This window comes from Camelus dromedarius, chromosome 8, assembly GCF_036321535.1.
Source record: "Camelus dromedarius isolate mCamDro1 chromosome 8, mCamDro1.pat, whole genome shotgun sequence".
NCBI classification, from domain to species: Eukaryota; Metazoa; Chordata; class Mammalia; order Artiodactyla; family Camelidae; genus Camelus; species Camelus dromedarius.
The window spans coordinates 36,520,101-36,538,225 of record NC_087443.1 but is presented as its reverse complement, the minus strand read 5'-3'; the positions used below and the strand labels follow the sequence as shown (position 1 = coordinate 36,538,225).

The 18,125-nt window shown below is 37.5% G+C and overlaps 1 protein-coding gene across 8 annotated transcripts in view; it reads right to left on the bottom strand.

The window, feature by feature from the left end:
* Nucleotides 1-18,125, bottom strand: part of CTNNA3 (catenin alpha 3) — a 1,350,697-nt gene that overhangs the window by 151,500 nt on the left and 1,181,072 nt on the right. For all 8 annotated transcript variants that reach the window (XM_031461217.2, XM_010985795.3, XM_064488129.1 and 5 more), the window contains one exon: nucleotides 5,773-5,865. In XM_031461217.2, the coding sequence (XP_031317077.2) occupies nucleotides 5,773-5,865 (93 nt within the window). The remainder of the gene's footprint in view (nucleotides 1-5,772; nucleotides 5,866-18,125) is intronic.

Genomic DNA, 18,125 nt, shown 5'->3' with positions numbered 1-18,125 from the left:
ATTAGAGAACACAGCTTTGAATGCTTTCAAATAAAAATCTAGCCTTATTCAGCACTGTTAGATGAGTTCCTCTTGTCACTCCTCATCTAGAAGACATTATGATCAAAGTTGAAATTGTGTGAGATAAAACAAAATTTTTGACTTTCTTTTTAACCTTACCAGCTTTCAAGCTGTTTCGGCAGAGGGAAGAATCATTAGAACATCTGTCCTTCTTGGACACGGGTAGAGAAAGAAAAGGGGATTTTAAATGACTACTTAGAAAACTGTCTCCAACATGCATCCTATACAAAAATCAGGATGACACTTTTTCTTTTTTTTAAGGAGTATGTACCATAAAACTAGTAAATTAAGCCCTACAAGCCCTGGAGGACTCTGAGAAAGACAGAAACTAACAGATCACCAAACTACCACCATCCCACAAAGAAGAAAAACTCCTAGTGCAGGGCCAGGCATTCCAAAATCACTGAAGAAAGTAAGAACTTGACAACTGTTGGGTAAATCATTGTTCCTACTACTGAGAGTTGCTTTTTTGATCACTACATCAGGTCTGTGTTATTTATATGAATATAAACGTACTCGTTAAGAACCGTATTAACACCATCTTCTTTTAACCTCTTAAGGCAGTTTCTGAAAAGACCCTCCTGAGTGAAAAACAATTTCGAAAGAGTATTGGTAATAGAGCACTAAATGTTTATCCTCACAAAGCCAGAAAACCAAAGTTGTCTCATTTCAAAAGGCTGAGAGATTTGTATTTACAAAGCTCCTTGAGCTACTCAAAAGGAAGTAAAGTATAGCACACACAAGTCTACACATATTTTGAAACTCATTCTTATAAAAATTAAAATTTATTGAGCATTTCCTTTGTGAAAGGAATGCATTAAAATTTTCATGTATCTAGTTTTATCGTCAAAAACAACACTAAAATAGATATTACAATTTTCTTCACCCTTACTCTGAGCATTTTTGAACCCCTTCACCCATTTCCCCCGCCCCATCTATTAGTAATAATAGATACTATTATTATCACAATTTTACAGGTGAGAAAACTGAACATTAGAAATATAAACTAACTTTCCCAGGGTTATGTGGATAGTAATTGGTAGAACCCAGATTTGAACCAAGGTTTCTGAGACTCCAAAGTTCATGCTCTAAACTCCTACATTATATAGCAGGGCCAGGAAAGGCAAGTTACCTGCTCCCCAATTTAATTCACAAAACCCTCTTTTAATCTATTTTATTGAGTCTCTCTAAATCCACAGTTGTCCCTTACGTAGGCTTGAGGAACGTAATTTTGGCCACCTCTCTCCTGACACGAGCAGTCTGCTGAGTCTCCACTGCTACTGCTGCCAGTACTGCAGACAGTAAACCAGGAGCAGTTTCTGAAACGAGAATGCTCCCTTACTGAAACAGCCCAGAAGTCAACGCGGTAAGAGGCTGGCAGGAATAACCACCTCTGTCTTCTGGAGTCTATGGTTGGGGACCTCAGATTGCTGTCCTACATCCTCTGCTGTTTGATTCTACTTGATTAAAACTCCGTCTCGTCAAAGCAAAGTGATCCACCAGGGAGGCTCTCAGGGTGAGGGCATCACTGTGTAGTTTCCAAATAGCGATCAACAAACTGATTTTGTTATTGATGGAAGGCTGTTGTATTGAGACGTTTAGAAATCTGTGAGGCTTAAACAGATCTGATGCTAAGGTTTATGATCTTCAGTCTCACAAGTCATCTTTCTGTGAGAGGAATTCTATTACCAGCTCCATAACACTGGCCACAGCAACAGCAGGGCAGTGAGCTCTTACAGGATCATGAGATTCTTGCCAGGTTTACCAGCGCGCTGTACTGGACAGGACGTGGCTGGTGCCAGGAGGCCTGGGATTTGGTCCCAGTCTACATGGCTTGAACACACTACTGAAATTCTTTGAGTCTAATTCCCTAATTAGTAATCAAGCAAAAATTCAAAACCAAACTCCAGGGCTTTTGTTAAATAAGACACCAATTTGGTAATATTCTATAAACTATAAAATGTTAACCATAATTGACAATTGGCTCTGTTTAAATAGAATATATGGCTTAACTTATATATTCCATAAAATCTTTCAGAAGCTTTTAGGACCTACCAAAAAAAAAAAAAAAAAAAACCCAAAAACCCTATCATCAGTAAGTTGAAGAATTTGATTATTTTAAGAGGAATCTATTTTAATTTCACTCTCAAATTTGAGTTTTTAAAATAAAAGATGTCCATGTTATCCTTGCTCAGGGCACAAACAGAACAAACAATGAGCTCAGAAGAATGTTCTATAAACCAATAGCAAATTCCCTCTCCTGTGTCACTGTTAAATGCCTGATCCCTGGAGGCAACCACAGTATTGGTCTAGTGAGAATTCATGTTTAATAATTAAGATAATCACTAATTTCCACTGTTGTTCCTCTGCCACTTCAGAAGGCATACACTATTGGTCTTTTAGTATTTTGCTCTCATTGACTGTGGACTCTATATCATTATTTGTTGGTTACAGACCTTTACAATGCCCAGTGGCATTTGCCACCAATGACAGCCCTAACAGATGATGTTGAGTGAAAGCTACTGGGAGTGAAATGCAGAAAGTAAAATGATAATAAATAACTGTCACTCCATTACTAAACAGTGCTTGAAATTGGTTCTAGTACATGTTCAATATAGCAGCGTCTGCATAATCCAAGAAACAAAAAGGCATTTACTCCGTAGTAACAGCTGTAAACAAAAAATATGAACACTTGTCTTGTGCAGTGAGCAGGAATTCTTCACTGAGCATGGTCTAAGTATTCAAAAAATTCTCAACAGATTTCACTTCAACATCTTATGGTATCTTCTCAAATTAATGGTTCTTGGGAACAGGACAAAAGGTATAAGCAGTCCAATGGACACAAACTTCAGGAAATGCTGGATAGAATACAGTCTCAAATGGCTACAAGACTGAACATATGAATATATTCTCAGCACAGGGATGTAATTATAAGGAAGATGGGACTACTAGGGATACAAGATGCCTGGACGAGATTATAAGGCCTACCTAAGATCTTGGTTCTGGTCAGGTGATTTGGGCAGAGGACAGATTTGAGCTATCCTCCATGGCTAGTGATCTCATCAACTTCAGGCGTGAGTGTGGAGTCTGTTGTAATAAACTCACAAGATAGATAATCAATAAGAGGGTGTTACTGGAGTTCAGTTATCCATACTATATGATGATTACTCTCTAAATTTTTAAAGATCTGTATCCTTCGTCTTTCTTTCAGACCACTGTAGTATCCTTTATTCTGTTCTCTTTCATTCCATCAATGACATACCAGGTTTGTTGTGCTGGTGGTTTCCTGTCTGCTTGTTAGTGAAGGATTTATTCTGCTAACCATGTGCTTAGTAAACTGACATGTGGTAACCACCGAAGTTCTCAGTGTGAAAACATAATCCACTTACAAGTTATATAAATCTGATCCTCAGTGATCTTATTAGTAAAACTGGGATAATAATATCCATATAGCATAGTTAAAGTGATAATTACACTATATAAGTGAAGTCACTATCTTTTCTTGTTTTATCCCCAAAGCAGAGCCTAAGACTAGAAGGTAGTTTATTTTGAGAATATGTTTTAGAGAACAGAACTGGGAGCCAAGGAATCTATCAGGAAAGAAAGGAGAGTCAATCCAAAGTTACATTATCAAGCTGGTCACTGCTGTTGGAATTGGCTTGATCCCCCTAGGGGACTTATTGAGGACCTGTGGAAAATGCACTTCACATAAGGTTGTGTATGTATTAGAATATCTGAGCAGCTTCCTGAGGGATTCTACACCCCAATGGCAGGAAAGCCTCCACGCAGGAAGTGAATAAAATTCAAGCTACTTGGAATGTATGCAGGGGAGCTTTACAAAAGCAGAGAATGGCCAGGTTGAATAGAATGTTGCTTCCAATAGATTTGATGATGACAGATCTGTCTTTTACTAGATAGTGGTGAGCGGGTAGCCCACGGGCATTCCAAATGGAATGGATTGTCAGGGAACTATGCACAATGGAACACAAATCTAAGATTCAGAGCAGTTTCAGGGTGACTGCCACAAGGTTAAAAGCTGTGGCTCCTATGAAAGACTCTTAAGATCCAGGACCAGACATCACCAGCTTCATATCCTACAATGGGCAAGCAGCCATCTAGCTGCCCTTTTGTTCCAAGAACAGAAATATAAATAACAATAGTGTAGTAGTAAGAACTTTTTCTTATCATATAATTTTTAGGTTATCAAACACTCTCATATGCATTAGCTTTTTTAAAGGTACCAACCATACTGTGAGAGGTATAGTATTATTCTCATTTTTCAGATTGAGCTTCCTAAATTTTAAAGGTCTTAATCGAGGTGTCATAGTCTACATACAATAAGCCAGACTGGGAAGGCCATGGTTATCTTAATCCCAGCATTCTAAAAGGTGCCTTTATTTTAAGAAAATTTCCTCCTATTATTTCCTTTGTAAGCCCTGACACAGACCCTCCACCTCCAGTAGCTCAGCAGCAGCCTAAAGGCATCAGTCACTCCACCAGAAGCCAAGTTTACCACTGCCAACATCAACTTCCAGTTCCACTGCCACTCGCAAGAGTTGATCTCATTGAGAATGTCTACCAGATTTGAAGGAAACTGATCCCAGATGCTGTGTCTCCAGACAGTTCCCAACACAAACTGGCTACTACAGGACTGATACATCATCAGAAAGAAATGGAACCTCAAAACCCCCCCAAAAACAGTATTTCTAATAAAACTCAAGTGTTGTGACTGACATATATCAGTTCTAGGCAATAAAGTATTTGGAAAAAATGGAACTTTCTGAAATGTATCCTTTTTGTACATCTCCAAATTTTATGGTTCTGAATTCAACTAATGAAATAAGAGTAATAATGATATTATTGCTACTACTACTACTACAAATACTAAGCAATAACTATTGAGAACTGACTAAGAGCTAGGCGCCCTCTTGCATACGCGATCAGTTAACTTAGTTAATTCCCACAGTAATCCTCAGAAGGAGGATGCAAGGAGTATCCTCACTTTACAAATCAGGGCACAGAAGTAGAGAAAGGCTGAGTGAGTCTCCCATTACCCCAGTAAGGAAGCGGCTGATTCAGACACCTTCCCCTGCAATTGTAGCCACTACGCTATACTGCCTGGCTTGCAGACCTGAGTTCTACAGCCTGTTCTGCAGTTTCAAGCTATCAGAGGCTAGAAAACCAAACATGCACAGATTCCCAAGCACTGGGTATAAATAAAGTGAAGTACAACATCTCAGAGGAATTCAGCAACTGATTAACATCTTTGGAGGTGTGAGTATGGGTGTGTATGTGTTGAGGGTAGGGGCAGAACAAAGCATTGTCAAAAGGAAGAAAACAGTAGAGGAGTATTGCCTGAAAAGTTGTTTTTTCCCCTAGAGCTTCAGAGTATATTTACAACTTCTTGGTTTCTCTTTCCTACTCTACACAAACACGTACACATTTCACTTTGATACTCCCATGACTGCTATAAAGACCAAAAGTGGCATGGAGTGATTCACTCCCTAAGCAGACACGGTCTCACTGTGAGTAATCAAAGCAGAGGAAATTATTCCCCTCATGACGCTGTCCCTGCGTCCCCTGCATTCTGAGGCTCTTCTCCCTGTGCTTTGCCAAACCAGCCCCAGATCCAGGAGCCCCACTGTGAGAGGCTCCCTGGGTTGACAAGGAGGAAGCGCAACAGACAGCTGTCCTCCCAGAGAGGTGACCTACCCGGTCAGTTTTCCCTTCCGTCTGAACACTGGTGTAACTGCGGACCTCATGATCCTCTTCCAGGTCAGAAACATCCTCTAGTTCCTCTGGAGTCTAGAAAAAGAAAGAAAAACATTGCTGGTGGGAACACAAAATGGTACAGTCTGGCAGTACCTGTAAAAGGAAGCTCAGAGTTACCAATATGACCCAGCAACTCCACTCCTAGGCAGATATCCAAGAGAAATAAAAACATAGGTTCACACAATAACTTGTGAACAAATGTTCATAGCAGCGCCAATCATAATAGCCAGAAAACAGATCTAGTGATGAATGGATTAAAAAAAATGTAGTAAATCCATATAGCAGAATAGTATTTGGCATAAAAAACAGTGAAGTATAGATACGTGCCACAACATGGGTAAACCTTGAAAATACTACGCTAACTGAAAAAAGTCAATCACAAAGATATCACTTACAGTATAATTCTATTTATTTGAAATTCTACAATAGTCAAATTTATTGAGACAGAAATTTCACTAGTGCTTCGTAAAGGAGGGGTGGAGGAGGGGGCTGGGAGCACTGACTACTAATGGGAACGTGGTTTCTCTCTGGGATGATAACGATGTGCACTAGACAGTGGTAATGGTCATGTAATCTCATGATTATACTAAAAACATTAAAGTGGTAAATTTTATAGTATCTGAATTATATTCCAATAAATTTTGAAAGAAAAAGAAAGCAGAAATGATTGGAAGAATGTTTTTCTCTCAGTGAGTAGCAATTTGGTTAACCACTATGTGGTTACCACAAACGAAGGTGTCTTACAGCTGATAAGTAAATGGAATGAATATCATTAAAACCATATGATATCAAAAGAGCACCAAAATTATTAAGAAATCAAACTTCCTAATAACTTGAATAATAAGTAATTTAACACAAACCGCAGTGTCTATTCTAAATAGTTAAACTGCTTCCATTGCTTTTTTTTCCATTTCAGCTTAAACATCTTTTGTTCCGAGAGGCGTCTTCCTCCAAAGTCCCCTAGACTGGCGTGGGTTCCTGCACCAGTCATTTCCTGGTATCTTCTACTTTCACTTATCATAATGCTTATCAGCCTTGATGGATGAATTAGGAAGCCAACTGCTGAACTGCCTATTCTCTGGGGTAAGGACTAGGTCCACTCCGCTTACTGTCATATCACCACAACCTAGTACATACATACTTTTGAATAAATGAAGCAAAATTATCAGTGATAGACAAAAAAAATAGAGTCAGATATGAGCCAAACAAAATATCTCAACAGCAAAAGCAAGCACTTGTCCTTGCTGTACCTCTGTTGAGCTTCCATCTTTGTTTTTAAACTAAACATTTTTATTTGCTTTTTGTTGTTTTTCTCAGTTCAAGGTTTCCATTCCCTTAGTCCCACTGGGGCAGTGATTTAAAGATGTCAGTTATTACTACAAACACAAGTAAAAGTACTTAATGAGAATTGATTTAATGTTTTTGTTTTTGTTTCCACTTTAAACTGTGATTCCTTTGCTACAAAGCTCTGGTGAGAAATCTAAAATACAAACATTTAGACTTCATGAAAAACAACCAGACAGAAAGTGGAAGATCTCTTGTATATTCCAGGCTGTTGAAGAGTGGAAAGGGGCAAGGCCTGCCTCTTCAGAACAGCTCTGCCTTCCCGCAAACCTTGTTCCACACACGAGCCTTATTCTTCTTTTCAGGACTGTGAAGAGCTTTCCTTCCCTTGGGGCCACTCCAGCCGAGGGAACTTGCAATGATTAGCTCGCATTTTGGAGCAAAACTACCAATAGCTTAACCACTAATGGTCTCAGCTTCTTTTTCATTTCCTGGATCTTTGTCCAGCTCTTTCTTCGTTCTCTAACAGTTGTACGGAGCATCACCCATCACCTTGCATAGATTTCAACTGACTCTTACTGAATCTGAATATCATCTTGTTACCAGAGCCTCCAATGTGCTGAGTAATTGTCTATATGCAGATCTCTGTATTCAGTCCTTCTTCGCTGCAACTGTGTGCAGCTACGATCACAGGGCAATTTACTCTCTCTTCTTAGGTATTCATAACATGACTTCACCACTGTCAAACTACACAATCACATATTCCACTATTAGCCATTTTTGTGTATTTTTCCCAAGTATTCAACAGAAAGGACCTTTACAATTTACCTCCTTGATACATCATCAGTTCCTGCAACACCTGACTAAATTCAATTGATCAAATTCCCTTTCCTGGGTCCTGTTGTTTTGCAACTGAAGGCTGTCTGGCCCCTACTGTGATCTGTTTCTTATAGATGTCTGTTGTTTATTATGTGGGTTTTACTCTATCATGTGGTGACATATAACTTCATCTTCAATCCCAGTATTTTATTTGACTCGAAAATGACTAAACAGAAACTAAGCGCGACTGCTGCTGTCAGGGGTCACGAGGACCATTTTTGTGCAGGGTGATACTGCAGGGAGAGAAAAGCCTAGCATTTACGCCCACATACTTCTATGCTTTTCTTTACGTTTAGCACAGGACTAACAGTTTTCTTGCAAAACCACAAATAACCTCTTCTTTTCATGAACAAAACCAGTGGGGGAGTGTTCAAAACACTTGCAGGTAGCATGTTACATTCTGTAAGGCAAGCCGTTGGATGGTATTGTGAAAATAAAAAGTTAAATATACCATGTTATAGTTTTAGTTAAGTGGAAAGTTAGAAAAAAATAGGAGCATCCTAATCACTTTTGAGGTGTACAGTAACTCCTTTGTGCTGAAGACCAGTAATAGAAAGGGCAAATATTTTAAAAAGGGAGGAGGGAGGCTGGGCTATCTCTGCTGTACACTCTTAAAAACAGCTTGCTTTGACTTATCTAGTAACTTTGTAAGGTTAAACTTCTGAAAGGGGTGTGTGTGTGTGTGTGTGAGATGTGTGTGTTTCTAATCAATTTTTATTCTATGGGAGGAGAGACCAACTATCTTATCTTAGATCAGTGTCATGTAGTAGAAAGACTCTATACAGTTGAGTAATTCAGACCTGAATTTGAATTCTGGCACTCCTATGAGCAGTTACAGAACATTAGGCAGTTAACGTACCCTTTTAAGCTTTGGTTTCCTGAGAACAAAATTTTGGATAATGATACCTAACCCTGAAGTTTGTTGAGGCACTCAATTGTACTAAGATGCTGTAAGGAAGAGCTTAGTCCACAGACACGTGTGGGGTGCAGCAAAAGTTGTGTCTTTCTGTCTACTGTTTGTTCTCCTCTTCCTCTATTATCTTGTCCCTCATCCCATCACAACCCTTTGTATTTTTTGGTAAAATTTTTGCAGCACTTAGGATACCTACATTATACTCCAAATCTGTTACTCTGGATTGACATGATACCATGTTACATTCCAGTTATATTCACCTGACTTTGAGTATATAATGTAATCATGCTAAACAGGGCTTAGTAAAATTCCACATACACTGGTTTCTTCTAAATTCCAAACAAAGATCTATTTTGATCAGTTTTAATTATGTATAAGAGTAAGATTACCTCTTAAACTGGCCCCAACAAAGATACAATCTAATATAGACTCTTGGTAATGATAGAAATAACTTTCCTTCTCTAAATTGAACTATCTCTAAACCAGACCAGTAGGAAGATAATCCCATTTCTGTTTTCTGGAAAAAAGTGATAAATTCATTTATTACTCATTTATTTCTGATATCAGAACTCAGGAAAACTATTTCATATTTTCCTATTTAACTCTTTCTCATTGTGAAGCCTTTCTTAGGCAATGCAAAGTGATTTGAAATAAACTTAGCTTCCTCACCTTTAAATAGCAAAAATATTACCTAATTCTTAGGGTTATTGTGAGGATAAAATAAGATAATGGGCTGGAACATTATTCAGTGACTAGAAAATATTGAATGTTCAATATTATTTATGATTACTATAAATTAATATTACAGCACTTTAAGATCTCATTTTATTTACCTAAAAGAGGCAAAAAACAAGTACAGAACTTGAAAATATTCAGGTTGAGGTTTGTCTATAGACACTGAGCCTGCAATCAGCAGTAGTGGTACCATAAACTTTGGGGTCACGATAAATTGATGATTTAAATATATATATATTATTTAAAATATCTATTTATTTATTGAGGTATAAATGACTGCATTTGTATTGCTTCACCCTGCAACCCAAGGAGCTCAATGCTTTCTACAGATTTATTCTTTCAGCATCCTTAGTGAGACAGGTAGACGGTATTATTATACTTGAAAATTCTTATACCTTGCACAGACTTTATAGACGTTTAATATTGAAATAAAAGAAAATAAATTTTGGTCACCAAACACCAAAAATAAGGAAAGGAAGGAAGGGAGAGAGGGAGCGAGGGAGAAAAAGGAAAGAAGGAAAAGAAAATAGAAAAAATAGAAGGAAACATGAGTCACGCTTGGCATTTTCTTCTCAGAATTAAGGTTGAATTCTAAATCATAGCCGTAATTTGATCATAAATCATACTTCTCTGATTATCTGTCAACAGCTTACTATAATCAAATAACTGCCATAGCCAAATGACTGCCAGTAGTGGCCTGACACTCAGAGAAGGCATGATGCCATGGATAGTTTCCTGAAACAGGAAGCTGGAATGATATGTTCAGTGAGTTTATCTTTGCTGAGCTGATGAACTGATTTTGGAATAGCAAAGTGGAGAGTCCAGAATTAAAATACATTTTAAAAAGAGGAATAGATTTATCAATAACACAATTCAAATTACAGAAAACTAAAAAATGCCTTTTGTTGAATGGATACACAAGTACTTCTCTACTCCTCAAGTAAGCACCACTCATGTGTTCATTCCACATCAACCTCTTTGGCTCCTTGTATCTACTGGTCCTCCTGCAACTTTCACATGTCTGGATCCTTACCACCATGGGAGTTCAGATGTCCTACACTCAACCCTATCCAGTCTTGCCTGGTCAGGCTACCTACAGTTAACCCTTTATCCTAGTTCATTTATCTATTACATGACCCCATATTGTATAGTTTTCTTTAGCCTTCTTGCTATGGTCATAATCTGAAATTATGTATTTTTTTTCTTTTTTCTTTTTGGAGAAGAGGTATGTTTTGGTCTTGCCCCGTTAGAACATAAAATCCGTGAGAACAGGGATGTTGTCTGTCTTGTTTACCATTCTGAGCACCCAAAATAGCTGCTTCTAGGTACTGAGTAAAAATACCCTAACTGAATAAGGCAATAAATGATTTAATGACTAATAAGATTTGGTATTAGTGCCAGAAGAAAGTCTTGGGAACATTTTTGAGCTATGGAGTAATGATTAATCCTTTCCTTTCTCCTTTCAGTGGGTGTTGATTTAATAATCCCTTGCCTAAGGGAAAGTTTGAGGAAAAGATTTCTAGATTTTGTTTTTTTAAAAAATAAATCCTATGGAAATTAGAAATAGCAGGTTTTCTACAGCAAGAAATTTTCCACAAGGTCAAAATTCTCAGACTTGGAAGACCAGGAAGATGTCTACATATCTCATTAGGAGTACAGCATGGATATAGCAAAACTAGAGGGAAAATGCCATCTTCTAAACTCAAACCATAGTTTCAAGTCTCACCAGAGCCCTGTGCCACAAACTTGTCACGGAAACAGTAAGCAGTAAACCTGAAGGAGCTACATGAGCTAAGACAATGGGCATTTTATTGGTAACCAGTGTGGGAAAATGTCAAGTGACAGCTAGGTCTCTCTGACACCCTAATATAGTCTAAGCTTGTAGAAATGAGTTTCTCAACCTTGGCACTATTGACATCTCACTCTGAATAATTCTGCTTGTCAGAGGCTGTCTTGTATATTGTGAGATGTTTAGCACAACTCCTAGCCTCTACTCACCACACGCAGTAGGATCCTCTCATGTTGTGATAATTAAAAGTATCTCCAGATATTTCTAAGTGTCCCCTGGTAGGGAGGATGGGAAATCACCCCTGTTGGAGAACTACTGCTCTAGAACCTTCTTCACCTGGCCCAACACAGGTGGTAGGGGTAAGGGAGGGGCCGAAGGACTATGTTTAAATTTCCCATGATCAAAGTTAAAACTTAGCTGACTTACAGAATATAAAAATAAAAAATAATTTTTTCTTATACATCTGAATTTGTGGACTGAAATTCATACCCCATATAATGCCATTATAGTTATAAGACAGAAGGAACTCTTTATTCATTTTAGTCTTAACCAAACAACTGCAAGAAGGTATTATCAGAAGATTTATGAAAATCAAATTATAAAGTTGGTTACAGTCTTAATACTAGCATTTAAAAAGCTGCTTTAATTCTGTGGTACTTATTTTCAAATTTTATTCATAGTGAATTAATTACGTAACGATATGCAGTGATAGTCCAAGTTTGCTTCTTCAGCAATGAAGAGATTAGAAAAATCAAGTCATCTCAAATAACATATTTTAGAATCTATTTTTATGTATATAAACCCAGGCTATTAAGCTAGATTCTGGGGATCTTGAGACAAATAAAACATAATCTTTGCCATTAGAGAGAGAGTGTGTAAGAACATTAGACAGAAATTTAAAAAAAAATCCCTAGGGTAATATGGCTTGATACAGAGAATAAATGGTGAGGCCTGGAGAAATTTCCTTAGCATTGTCAGACAAAAGAGGAGAATGAGTGTAATGTGCCTCAAGAGAATTTGGGAAGATATTCCTTGTATCATCAGAAAGCTGCTAGGCTTCCGTTTTGGTGGTTGATTGAGGAACTTAAAGTTAGGTTACCTGGCTTTTCTTTCTAACCCTGCCAGTTGTATCTTGTGAGAAAAATCTCGTAATTTTTCTGTATCTCAATTTACTCATCTTTAAATAGAAATGGGAAGTTATCCCAATTTACTCATCTTTAAAACAGGAATGGGAAGTTAAGTAAAACTTGATCATTTCTGAGTCCTTTGAGTTCAAGATCTTAGGAGTTCATGCTTAAACTAAAAGCATAACATTAACATTAACCTGGATGAAATGTTTCCTCAGTACTAGGAGTTCTCAATAATAGAAAATATCTGGAAAATCTATTGATTTCAGTTGATTGAAACAAAATTCACTCCAATGCACGTCATATCAATATGGGTAATCTGATGAACACATGTATCTTCTTACTCTTGCAAGGAGTGAGAAGCCATCTAGTACTGTTCTTAGTTTTATAACCTGACTGTCTAACACAGTATCTGGCAAAAAAAAAAAAAAGTAGGTGCATGATAAATACGACTTTTAATGAATGCAAGGAAGAAAATAAAGGATACAAATAAAGATGCACATCTCAATTCTACAATAGACCACTGGTGGATTTTCTTCTTATAATCTTCCAAAACAACAGTTCAAAACTGCCTTGAGGTACCATCATCATCCCTCCATTTCTTTTTTTCTCTTTTCCAGCATATAACACCATATGAATTATTCTATGTGATGAAACTCAGAAGCCTGAGTATTATACCCCTTAAAGGCTACAACAGTTGAAATACAGTCTGAGAAAGCTAAATTGCAGAATATAAAAATATACCCTAAAGAGAAAAGAGTCCATCTATAATGTACAAGAGGATATGATTAAGTACACAGTCAAACAGGATAGCTTGGGCAGATAAATCTTAAGCATGTAGATAGAATATTGCTGTCTGAGGAGATTCAACCCTGAGCCTTAGTTGTACATCTATGTTCAATGAACTAAGTCTCTATTCGTTCACTAATTAGAAACCTACCCAGGTCAGCCAGTATCATCAACCTACCCATCAAATAGCCAGTATCATCTGACATCTTACAGTTGAGTCTAGATTATTGCAGTTTTCAAAGGAGGTGATCATTATAATCACATAAGTCTATATAAAGCCTTTCTAAGGACTCTATGATTTACAGGGTAAATCATATTTTAACTTCAATCCCCCCTATCAGGAAGATTTTGGGTAGTCATTTCTCGCTCCTAAGACACTAATGAGGCTAATAACTATAGAAAAGCACACAGCAAATCAGCAAGATGGTTATAAATGAAAGTGGCACCATCAATATCATCGTACTTATTCAACCACTAAATGAGTTGGAGATCTAGCCCGATTTCCAGGACTGCATGTCTAATTCATGAAAACTGTCATTAGAAGTACTTCAGCCTGCAGTTTAAAGATATGAAAGACTAATGAAGCCATGAAGAATAGGGTTTGGATGAAAGCCTATTTTTGTAAAGTTCAAATATTAGAAATATCCAGACTCAGATCAGAATTCTCTTTGAGAACAGAAAGGCAAGATAATCATTTTTAATCGAGGTCTTAATACAATTCATTAACAATACTCTGCTGGATTATGCTACTTTCCTTTTCTTATTCAACCTTAACAATAAACTCAAAGAGGCAAATGTTATCATTCTAATACCACAGTCGAGGAAACTAAGCCTTAGAGTTAACGGAACCGATCCAGTATCACACAGCTAATAAAGGGCTGCTTCAAAGTAGGGTCCAGCGCTCATTTTATGAACCATGTGACCTGGTAGTCAAAAATGCATGATAACGTGGGAATTGAGTAGCTGAAACTTACAAGTCTAGAAAATGAGCTTCAAACAGCATGAATACACTGCTTGTAGAGCAAAGCAGGCCAAGTATTTACAAGCTTTGATCAACGTATCATGAATGGTCCTTAACCTCTTCCTCTCACCCCAGATATCATTTCTGGACCTCAGAGAAACTTGGTGTCCACAGCAAGCAGATAATCCAGCCTTTCCTCATTGCTCCACTGCCACCAATCTTGAACCATATATTGTCTTAAAAAACCCAACTAAAAGCAATCCTGCTTGTTTCTCAGGCTGGCACTCTGGCCTTAAGTTACTTATACCAGGCTTGAGATCAATTCCATTTTAGTCCATAGTAGGAACAAAAGTGTGCCAATGAGTCTGGAAGAAAAAAAGCTCCTCAGTCATTTCTGTTTTCTTTTTTTAAGTTCTGTATGAGTTAGTTTCTACTAATCAGTAAAACTATTAAACGTGTTTTGAACAGAGCTGATTTTATATCTTATTTCCAAATTATAAACAGAAAACCTAAGATAAGTAACTTGCCAAAGTTCTTATAGTAAGGCAGGAATGGTCGTGGAACGGAATATAAAGATTGAGTATCTGGATTCTAGATCAGATGCTGCCTTTAACAGCTTGTGACCCAAATGAGTGCTCAGCTTGTTGAGAACTCAGCTTCTTCAGAAGTAAATGAAAGGACTGAACTAAATGATTTATAAAATCTCATTCACTTCTACTGTTCACTCTATTGCAGGTTTGGATACAATAGATCAGGAAAGATAATAAACTTTTTTTTTTTTAGAGAAAATTTTGAATTAGCAGGACACCCTTCCTTTGAAACGTTGAAAGCAATTTTAGATCCCAAGTCCCTTTTGTTAACCTCTGAAGAGGTGAGAAACAACTTTATAAACTTGTTTTGTCCAGGACTATATGGGACAAAGGTAGGATTCTTCACAGGTAGTAACTGATGCTGCCACTGGAGACTTGCGGCAGGACCACTGCCTGTTGCTCTGCAGGCGGGAGCTGAGCTGCTGTTGCAAACAAGGCAGCGATCACAGTCAGAGCAACAGGAGAGCCGGCAGCGATCACAGCGGCGGGGCGGCAGCAGCAGGAGTAGCAGCAACCGACCGCAGCAGAGGCGACTACAGGTGACCCTTAACACAGCCTGACCTCTAACTCTTGGGTGTAAGCCATGAATATCATATAAATTCTATCGTATTTGAGTGAGGAAAATCTCACCCTTTCCACCAAACTCTATGCCAAACGGACTCTATATATGTGAATGTGTGTTCTTATCCTTAGAGTAGACAGCTGAAGGGAGGTTATCAAATTAAAAAAAAAAATTCAAGAAAGCTATTCTAAAGATAGTAAAATAAGAATTTCAGAGAATATCGAATGGCAAAGGAAAAGCACTTAATCCTCTTTTTACTGAATGTATACATACATATATATTCTAATTATATAAAGCACATAAACATATTGCATACAAATGAGACAGAGAGAGGGCTGTGGACTGTTCTATGCAGCTTTTCTTTATAACTGATTTGTTTCTAAATGTTTATAATACATATTTATTACATTCATTATAAGGAAAAGAAAAAACACACAATGAGTGCTACAAGAAAATCTGCTTAAGGCTGAATGTGCCATTTCAAGGACGTGTCAGCAATAAAAAAAAGAGCAAGATTGCAAAACTCACAGCACGGGAGCAGAGCTGGCCTTGTCACTTTGCAAGGGGTCCATCAACATGGCACGGTATTTGACGTTGATGTGGACACAGAAACTTTCAGTAGGTGAGAAGAAAATTGCAGCATATGTCTTCATTATCAGAGCAAACACTAAGGAAGACTGACTGCAGACATAGAGATGTATCCCTTACAGGACCCTATGCTCTTTTCCTGTATTGCCTGGTCTCCCTTTTAGCTCTGTGGATCCATGAACTCAGCTGCTTCATTATTTCATATATCACATGTTCAGTGTCCTGGAAACTGGTTTCACCGAAGTGTGCTAGAACGAAGACTTTGTGGGAAAGGAAAGTGGTAGTTTGATTTCCCAGCCGGCATATATGTTTTTTAATGTATTGGAAATCATTTACTTCCAGAAATTGTTAGGCGGCCAGGACTATTACCAACAGTCCACACAAAATTCATCTATCTAGACTTGCAAAGAAATCCCAGGCACAGTAATAAAGAAAAAAACTGTCTGCCTTGTTCCAGCTGCAGTTATTATATAAGGCTAAGCAGCATGTCCAAACCTGACACTCCTATTTCACACTGAACTAAAAAACAGAAAAAATATGAAAGAAGTTCCATGTTACTGGGGAGATGTTGCTCAATAAGACAGTAATTCAGATCTATATTATACTTTTGTACATATTATTCAGGGTTATTGGATTGAAGTTGGCTTTATGGGACATAAGAATTCCCTACACTAGTAGAATAAAGTTGCTTAAGTTGGCAGCTTATATATAAAACAGAACACTAGAATGCCACAAAACAAATATTTGGACAACCCCTAAGGAAGAATTATGCTCTCTCTATAAAGGGATTTTTAGATCCCCAAACTAAAAGGCCTATTTGCAGAAGCAGGTGAATACATCATTGTTGGAGATGTAGTCAGATGTAAGCGGCTGTGAAGGTAGCTCATGGCAAATGCACTGTGCTGTTTCTACACAGGTCTTTCCTGATCAATGCAATTAGGACAAGTGGTATGGAAATCAGATTTTTAAATGTGCCTGTGTTCTTTAACATGTTCAACATATACATACCATAGAATACAGTCACTCCACTTCTAGGTTATCCACCCAAGAGAAATAAAAACCTATTCACATAAAGACTTGTATACAACTAATCATAGCAGCCAAGTAGCAGGAAATGAACCGGATGTTCATCAACAGGGGAATGGTGTAACAAACTGTATGACCATTCAATAGAATGTTACTCAAATGTAAAAAAAAGGAATGGATTATTGATACAAGTAACAACTGGCTGGATCTCAAAGTAATTGTGCTGAGTGAAGAAAGCCAAATAAGAGTACATACTATATGATTCTACTTATATAGCATTCTAGAAATTTCAAATCTATCTATGGTAACAGAAATGGTCTGTGGGACCATTTGGGGTCTACAGGAAGGAGTGATTAGGTTACAAAGGGTCATGAGTAAGTTTTAGGTTTTGGTGTATATGTTCGCCTTCCTGATTGTGGTGATAGCTTGAAGGTTAAACATTTATGTCTATAAAACATACCAAATTGTATGTTTTAATATGCACAGTTTATTAAATGTCAGTTACACATCAATAATGCTGTCAAAATTGGCATCTACTTATTCAAATTCCTATCTAGACATACGCTACATAAAGGAACAACTGTTTGCTCAGTCCAAGACTATAATTATAACTGGGACTGAGCAATGTGAATTTCTGTTGACTGCAAATTCAGTTTTACTCAGTTAATATTTCTTTTTTGCTCATTGCAATCAAGACAGGGGGCATATACTGTATTTCCTCTACTTTACTCATGTGTTGTTCCCTCTGGATTTATCTAGAAGTAGTCTTAGATGTCACCAGGCTCATGTCATGCCTAAGTAGATGAAAATACTGTTTCCCAAAACCCACTCAGGCTGTCTTTGGATGAACAATATTAATGTCATCTACTTACAACACTGTACATAAATAAAACTAATGATAGCATATGCTGTATATAAAACCAGTAATTCTTTTTACAGCCTAATAAAATTCCTAAGTACTCTTGAGCTGAACTATCTTCTCTTACTTTCAACTCTCACCTTTTATTCTTACCTTTCCACCTATTCAAAATAATTTAGTATGCCCATCAT